The following is a 9,322-nucleotide window of genomic DNA, read 5'->3' on the forward strand; positions in this document are numbered from 1 at the left end:
CTGCAATTTATATGCGGTTTCAATTAGTTAAATATTAAAAAATAACTAAATTGAGAATTATAATATTTAAATGTACACAAAAATATATTACCAGTTTGAGAAAAACCATGTAACTAGTTTCGAGTAGCAAGAAGTGTTTGGACATTTTCATGGTGGATGCAACTTCTATACTTAGTGATTTCCTAAAAAACTTTAAATAGATTTTGAGTTTGAATCTCTTTAATTTTAAATTTTAATATTATATTATATTTTTTAATTAATTTGTATTAGCCCTCGGGCCGGCCCTACCTATATTTCTCAAGCCCCACAAATCAGCAGGCTTATTCAGGCCGGGCTAAAAAGCCTTTTTTTTAAATGGGCTCCAAAAATTTTAGCCCAGCCCTATTAAATCTCGGGTTAGGCCAGGCCGGCCCAACAGGCCTAGCCCATATTGACGGCTCTAACCAATAGTAGGAACCCCTGTGTTGAGGGTTGTGGACTGTGGATAATACCTATAATTCATTTCTATATCTAATATTAAGGTGTCAAATGGGTAGGTTGGATTGAATTGAGAAATATTAAAATGAGTTAGAATCGAAATAGAGTTGGATCCTAACCCACCCAAGTTTACGCTAAGCTCAATGGGCTAAAAATCGGGTTTAATCATGACCCGTCCAATTCGACTCGTTTAATCTCAATATTTTTTACATATTGTTATTATAAGATTAAGAAGAAAAAGAGGCTTGAACTAAATTAAATAGATTTCAGAAAAATGGTCTAATAGATTAAATAAAAAATTCTGTGGGTTGATGATGTATGACTTAAGCATATGGGATTTCTGAATTTGCTTGCTTACCACCTTCACTTTGTTTTGTTAAGCTTATAGGTGCATAATCCACTCTTATCTCTTTTCTTTTCTTTTTTTGAATAACCCTGCTTGGTGACTTGTAATACATAAAATAAATATCTGAGTTTAGTTTTATTAATTCTTCCTTTAAAATCAAACAAAAGCATCTTCCACAAAAAGCAAAACAAAATAATAAATTTTAATTGCAGTTGGAATTAGTTGGACGTCATGGAAAAAGAGGAGGTTCACTCAAACAGAGACATCATTGGTGTTTTATCGAAGTGATCCAGTGAGTCTCCTTTATTACAATTTATCTGATATTTTTACAGTACGTAAGATATCAATAGAGATATCGATGATTATATCTACTTACATTTTATAATGGATAAATTTTGTACAACGTGGAATTAAAATTGATAAAAATTTAACAACAAAATTAGTGATCGATAGCTTAAAAATAAAAATAAAAAGAGAAGTAAGCTTAACATTATAAACCATTGTAGAAATGTATATAAGAGAGGCTAAGAAAGCAGAACTTTCTTACAAATCAAATTTCAATTAAATTTGAATTAAAATATCATATCAATCTTTTAAATATAATAATATTTTTTTTACAAGTTATATATTTGAATGAAGAGAAATATTTGGAATCAATTCCCCTTACGTTCTTTGTTTATTCTGATTTATCTTCATTTATTTTTTCTTTCATTTTTTTGTATGGTATTTTCTATTTATTATTATTATTATTATTATTATCATTATTATTATTATTATTTTAATTCAAATCAAAGTTTTTATTATAATATTTATTAACTTTAAGCTAAAATTACCAAACACTTTTAACATCAGTTTCACACTTTCACTATCTTGTTGCCCTTATTATCTTTCAGGATGAATAGATACATTTAGCAACATCAAGCATAACTTTTTCCCACCAGAATTATGTATCTTGCATCTGCATGCTCCGTAGTTTTATTACAAAAACATATCTAATAGTGAAAATTAGAATGAATTTTATACTTAAGAGACATGAAAAAAATTATTACCTGCTTTTTTTATTATAATGATTACATCAAAGAACTAATTAATAATAAACGTATAAAAGCTTGTTCTTTTCATATCGTTAAATTGTCTCATTCGATATGATAAATTATATCTATATGTAAAACTGAATTCAAAAGAAGTATATAATCATTAATCTTCCATTATACATGAAAATTCATATACATACATGTAAAATAATAATTTTAAAAGTATTATATGATATATTTTTTGTTCAGTATGCATAACTATTTTTACCTTAGTACTCCTAATTATTCATATTTTCTGGTCATTTAGCACTTCCCCATACTTATTAATCCTACTTTCATTCCACAACTAAATGAACACTGCTTCATGTTATTTTTCAGTGTGATTGTCAAAGAAGATAAGAAGCTCTTAACACTGCTCTTTCCTGATGGTCGTGATGGACGATCTGTCACACTTAAGGTGCCATGTTTCCTCATTGAATCCCTATATAAATATTTTACATACTCATCATCTTATAATTTCAGACTCATTTAATATATACAAATAGCTAGAATGTCTAACTCCCTCAAATTGGATTTGATTATATGTTACCATCCAAAATCTCAACTCATGATGACACCTTCTAAATCTCATCAGTAGGTAAGTTAACCCTTAACTTTGAACAGAGATAGCGGGCCTAGGGAGTGCAAGTACGAACACGAATAAAATACAAGGTAAATAAAAGAGATAACAACGGAAAAAACATAAACCGTCATATATACACAACGAATGAGAACAAAAGGTACAATTGTTTCATCCAAACACTTGGTAGGTATCGGTACAAAACTACTACAAAAACTGAGTACAGGACTAGACATACACAATATACAGACTATCTCAAAAAAACAAAGACTGGCCAAAATGTACCGAAGGAGATGAGTCAACTCTGGACGTCACTTAGCTCACCCACAATAACTGAATACCAACTGCAACTCCACAAGAATCAATGAGGACGACTGGAGATGGGATCTGCATCAGAGGAAAGTGATAAATGGTGCAGTACGAGTACCAAAATAATGGATACTCAGTAGGCATGATAGGCCGACAAAGCTAGACATTGCAAAAGCACAATAAGCTGTGAGTAAGTAAAACGGTAAGTAACGTCATATAAGGTAACACTAATAGTAAAGAAATTCATAAACCATATAAAGAGAATCTAAAGTGAGTACCAAAGTAAATCAACCTAACTTTAAACTAACTGGACCTCATAAGCCCATAAAGTGCATACAAGAGACAAGATAGAAGACATAACTCGAACAGACCATCATAAGCCCTATGAGTGCACACAAGAACGAACACTAGATACAAAGAGTTCTAGAAGTAACAAAGAATCGCCAACAAAACTTAAAAGGGGATACCCCAGAATCCTTATCAGGGTATTCACATTCTAAACACAACCTCTCCTAGAATTTGACATTGAGATAATCGCAAACTAGGTATAGCCTCTCTTGAAATCGCACATCGGGATAACCACAACAAGATGCACCATCACTTGGAATCTTACAAAGAGATAGGTACAACGAAACCTATGCTATTCTAAAGTTTTACATCGGAATAACTACAACAAGACCTAGCCTCTCCCAAAATCTTACATCAGGATAACCAAAACGAAACCTAGCCTCTCCCGGAATCTTATATCAGGTCAGCCACAACGAAACCTCGCCTCACCTAGAATCTTACATCGGGATAGCCACAACAGAGGGCCGATCCTTCCTAGAATATTACATTGAGAAGATACACCACACAATGTCAAGAAAAAACTATAACCAGGCTAAGAACCTATTTTTACCATAATTAGCCAAATGCAAGAACTAAATATGTTTCCAAAGGTCAAAGCCCAACCCGAAATGTCATATCTATCTCTAGTATGATACAAGCCAAACTTAAGAGACACAAGCCATAAGACTAAAGTCTCAAGCATGCAATAGCCATGCCTAGGCTAAGGCCATAAATAAGTACAACGAGGTAATCCTAATCCACTAGAACAAGAACATCAATATAGACAAGAGAAAGTAGCATAGTTCTTGAAAATACTCAAAATAAGTCTAAACGAATACAATATGAATATCAACAAGGATCATATTAAAAAACTCAACTCAAACACTAGAAGATCATCATGCTAAAACAACAAACGTGCCAAGTCTAAGATTAGTAAGTCGTAGCATACCTCGATGTCATTTACACATGTGCTGAATCCTCTAATTGGGGCTTTTCCTTTTCTAGCAACCTTCGAACAATGTCACGCTAAAAGTTAGTGATTTAGGCATCAACATGAGAGAATTGATACCCATAAAGCAATAAAGAATCTTGGAACCAAAATCAAGTCAACAATGGGCTTGTGTTCCTCATCCACGGAATCACCCTATTGAATTTGTCAATATGGCACAAAAAACTCAAGGAACTTTTGCCAAAAAGTTAAGCACAATCCGAGCTCATCCAAACCTCAAAATTTCCTTATACCATGCTAGCTCAAGAATAACCATTTCAAAAGTCAAATGGAGAAATTAACAAGAGTTATGTGTTTCGAAGAGAGATTGACAATCCCAAAAATTCTCCTAAACTATTCCCAACTCTAGCTCAAGAATTGCAAGGGAAATTTCCTCAAATTGAGCACCCAACTCTCCTTCTTTTCTATGAAAGTTAAAATAGAATAGAAAGAGAGAGAGATAACACTTAATGATCGCCACACCGATGGACGATAGGTGCAGTAGTGACATTGCCGGTACAGTAAGGCTATCACATGAGTTGTAGTCAACAAGGCCCACAGACTCTACAGAAGTGGCTCAAATCCCGTTCAGCCAGATAACCAGAGTGATCAACATCGATAGTGACAAAGCCCTGCCAGTGTCACTAGCCATCACTTTGGCTCACCGTAAGAGCGGCTCTGTTGAATCAAGCCAAGCTCCTTGAGAGCAGCAACACTTGCATGAGTTGTACTAGGAAACTTGTAATAGAATCCCAAGGCTTGAATGGACCTCGAGATTCATTCAGGGTCTAACCAATGCCAAATGAATATGCTATCCAACCCTAAATGGAATTTTGGACTCAACGCAATTATCAAAACTTCCAGCGAAGGTCATTTCAATGAAAAGTAGATCTCAAACTCCAAGCTCCATTTTAGCTAAAAACTCTAAAGTAGCTCGAAATTAGCCAAGAAGTCTCATGACCCAAACCAAAGGTCTTATTAAATTAAAATCAATGCTCTCGAGCTAATTAATGTATTTGAATCACATTTCAAGGTGACTTACCTAAAATTTTGACCAAAGCCAAATATATAAACTTCAAAAGCTCTAAAATAGGGAAACCTGCATAAAAACCAAATGAACTACCCCAGTGATCGTCATATAAGCCCCACCGATAACACTCGATTTAACCTAGAAAACTAATTAAAAGAGTAAGTGGTCGTCGTCAATAAAAATTTAACGAAGAGTCAGGGTCGAATCCCGGTGTATTGTAGAGAATTCCTTTTTCAAGAAAATTTGATTTTAAAATTAGCTCATTGGTAATAGTAAGAACAATTGGGTGGATCGAACCACCAACTTAATATAAAGCTTTGGTTATCAATTATCGCAATTAAACATATAATTAAATGAAATCAATAGCTATCAAGTAATCTAGGGGTGCGGGATTGGAATATAATCTCACATAGGGGTAATTATGCTGCTCCATTGTGATGAACATTCATGAATAGGCTAAGTCATCTTCATTAACGCTAATCATGTCTCGATCTCAAAGCATATATGCATAGAATGTCCTTTCGGTCTCATCTATATTCCTATCCTTAACAACCCAATACCTTACTCTATTCTCTGTTTCAAGAATAGGGCAAATAGATCTGACCCATAACCTCTCTTTCAAGAAAGCTACAAACATCAAACCTAAATTGCTAGTATTCAAGTTATTACCAACTCCAATTAATCTCTCTCGAGCATCAACCGGAGATCGGAAGTAGGAATTATGTTTGCAACCTTAACCCATTAGTTAACCACATGGCAATTAGACTAAATTCATGCATGAACAACAACAAACAGAGCATAGCACAACACCCACTACATTAAATTAACACCAACCCCATTAGAGAACCCTTAGATCTTAGGGTTTTAACCATACATCACAAAAACTAAAGAAATTATACCTTTCATGAAAGAGACTATATGTAACATGAAATTAAGCAATGAAAAGAAAACTCACTTTGTATTCAAAATTAATTTTTCAAATTCAAGAAGAAAGTTCTTAAACCCCAAAAGCTAGAAAAGTGTTCTTCAAAGGTAAAGTGCTCTCTAACTCTCAAAACTGTCTTCTTCAAAGACTCTAAAAAAAACTCAACTCCACTCTCCTAAAAATTACATTCTTTGGGCTATTTATATTTTCCCAAACTTTGGCCCAAAATTCTATCGTTTGATAACTTCGGTGACATTAGTCGGGCAGCCAAACCTACTCAGCCTATCGCCATTCGCTCCTCAGCTCGCCTTGTGAAGCTCTAGGCTTTAGGTGTTTGAACCCCTGCCAGTGACTTCGATTGGGTTTGCCTTATAGGTTTAGCGTATCGCTGAATACCACCTTAGTTTGACTTTCAAGCATTAAATCTTTTCCTTACACACTGTCACTTTGGGCAATGTTGTGCTCAGTTGGTGATCCGCCTATGATGCTAGGCGATCAACACCGTTCACTTTGCAATTCTTTTTGCATTTTGGTCATTCTTTCAAACATCTGTCCTTGCCTTATCCAATTGTCTTCATAGTTTCAAATCATAAAAATTCTATTAGAAAAGGACAAATTAGGCATTGAGGACACTAATTATTGAGTTGAATGGACCTTAAATGAGTGAAAATCTACCATTCATCAACCAACTAGGTATAAATGACATAAGGCATCTATAAACAAAACTCTAAATGCCGAAAATACCAAAAAAAATAGAGAAATAAGAATTTTGTCCTCAAATGTAAAAGGTCAAGAAGTACATGAAGGCTTAAACATGTGGGGATGTTGGACTCACAAGTCATGTCGGTCTCTCAGGTAGCCACCTTGATTGGATGGCGTCTACATTGGACCTTTACCACAAGAATATCTCTCGAAAAAAATCGTGTGACATCTCTATCCAAAATAACAACTAGCTCTTCCACAAAGGTCAAATTGTCATCCAACTAGACTGAATCTTACTGGAGCACATGGAACTCTTTAAGAATGTATAAGAAAAGCATTGCAACATGAAATACTAGATGAATAGTTGAAAAGGTAGGTGGAAAAGCCAACTCAAAATCAACATCTCCAACTATCTGAATGATCTCAAAAAGCCCAATGTATCTGGGGCTAAGCTTACCTTGCCTCCCAAATCTAATCACACCTTTCAAGGGTACCACTAAAAAAAACATGATTACCAACATCAAAGATCAAGGGACAGTACCTACAGTCAGTGATGAGTGGTAGATTTACACTCATTTGAAGGATATTTAGTTCAACAATTAGTGTCCTCAATGCCTAATTATGTCCAATTCTGATGACATTTTGATAATTTACAACTATGAAGGCTAAGGGAAAATACAAGGATGAATACATGAGAGAAAGGCCAAGAACGTTGAAATTCAATAAAAACTCTGAAGTTAAAGTTCGCCAAAAGATAAAGGGTGAATCCTTGAAATGGTTGGTTCCACCAAAGTTGACAGCGTTTAATAAAAATGGGTCAAGACAAGTCAGTGAGGAAAGAAGGACTCAGAAACTCGCCGAACGAGAAAAAGGCGAGTTGGGTTTCACCGCCTAATGTAGCATACTATGGAGCTAAAAATGGAGGTCAAGAAGGAGGTCAAAGGGGTAATTGGAAATACGCCTAATGGGAAAATGCGGGCTTAGTCGAGTCAGCCGAATGATTATCAAATACCTGAAGCTTGAGACCAAGAAAGGGTGAGCTAAAGGACCAAATGATGATCCACCAAATTTATTAGGAGATCCTGATTAACGTCACCGAACAAGCTGTGAAGGCATTCTTAATTTATTTTTGGGGAAACTATAGATAGTAAATTAGAGAGAAAATCTAAATTTTATCAATTCCAACTTGGAGACGTTGAGATAGAACTTTTCCTCCATCCCTTTTTGTTTGGCGTTTTGAAGATAGATTTGTAATCGACACTTGGAGAGTTAAAATTCGAAGTGGGTCTTGAAGATCCTTGCTTACTATATGCAAATCAATGGCTGAATTTACTTTAGGTATAATTTCTTTCCACCGAAGTATGTGTGGTTAAAACCCCAAGGTCTAGGGGTGTTTTTATGGGGTTGGGTGTTGATATATTTTAGTGAATTTAGAGCCTTGATCTGTTTTATTACTCTATAATCATAGATTCATGCTATTTAACATGAAATTAATTGATGGGTTAAGGTGGACAACTTAACTCTAGGTCATATCTTCGATTGATGCCCAAAAGGGATTACTAGAAGTGGTGAGATAGTTTGATACTCACAATGTGGATTTGATTTCTATATTTCTCTTGAAAGGGGATTTTTAGACTCATCCTTATTCCTAAATTTGCTTGAAGAAGGGATTATTGTAAGATAGTGGGTTGATTTGTAGCCTGCACAAATGAGACTGAAAGGAGATTTTGTACCATGATACTTTGAGATCGAAAGAAGATTAGTATCGATAATGATAACCCAGCTTATCCATGATTGCCTAGTTATTTTTTCGAGCAAGCACTTTGATCCCTTTATTACATCATCACTAACCCCACACTCCAAAGTCATTTCTTCAATGTGTACTCTTGTTTTGCTAGTTTCACTATGATAATCGAATTCAAATACTTTTAATTAAACTTCGGTGGAGTATTCCTCCTATCTTCCTAATAGCTACAAAGAATAGGTCACATTTATAATATCCTAGTGTAACATCCGGCAAATTGAAATAACTAGGAAGAGGCTTAGAATTTGAAAATTTTCATTTTTGGAAAGAATTTGAAAATCTGGAAAATTTTGGCTAAGTATGGAAAAGGTGAGTTTTTGGCCAACTTTGAAAAGCCATAAATTCTAGCTCAAGATGATTTAGGTGGATTTACAGTTATGGTTGCGAGGTTCATAGAATGATCTTTCCAATGCCACCGAGTTTTCTCGATTCCGAGTTCGTATGAGCGAGTTATGCCCTTTGAAAGTTGGGCAGTTGGCAGGGAGTCCGTCCAGAAATTTAAGGGCATTTTGGTCTTTTCACAAATCATTTATTTTGAGGTTATATTGTTGTGTTAGGCTGATTGTGGATCATTTTTGTTCCATTTTAAAATAGTAAGAGTTAGGGTTCTTGAGTGAAGAAGAGAAGAAGAGAGAAGGAAGAGAAGAAGAAGAGGAGATCAAGGAGTTTCCGTCAAAGATCGTCGTGGAAATTGTCGGGGGTGATCCCTAATAGGTATGTGAGTTCATAGTGTGGGTTGATACTTTCCCCTACACACCAAC

At 34.9% G+C, this 9,322-nt stretch overlaps 1 protein-coding gene across 1 annotated transcript in view; it reads left to right on the plus strand.

The window, feature by feature from the left end:
- The window catches only part of LOC102593097 (rho GTPase-activating protein REN1-like), a 108,073-nt gene that overhangs the window by 7,065 nt on the left and 91,686 nt on the right, over window positions 1-9,322 (plus strand). Inside the window, 2 exon segments of the mRNA XM_015306946.1 lie at window positions 1,036-1,180; window positions 2,230-2,314. Coding sequence (XP_015162432.1) covers window positions 1,036-1,180; window positions 2,230-2,314 — 230 coding nt within the window.

The sequence above is a fragment of the Solanum tuberosum genome, unplaced genomic scaffold, assembly GCF_000226075.1.
Source record: "Solanum tuberosum cultivar DM 1-3 516 R44 unplaced genomic scaffold, SolTub_3.0 scf00043, whole genome shotgun sequence".
Lineage (NCBI taxonomy): Eukaryota > Viridiplantae > Streptophyta > Magnoliopsida > Solanales > Solanaceae > Solanum > Solanum tuberosum.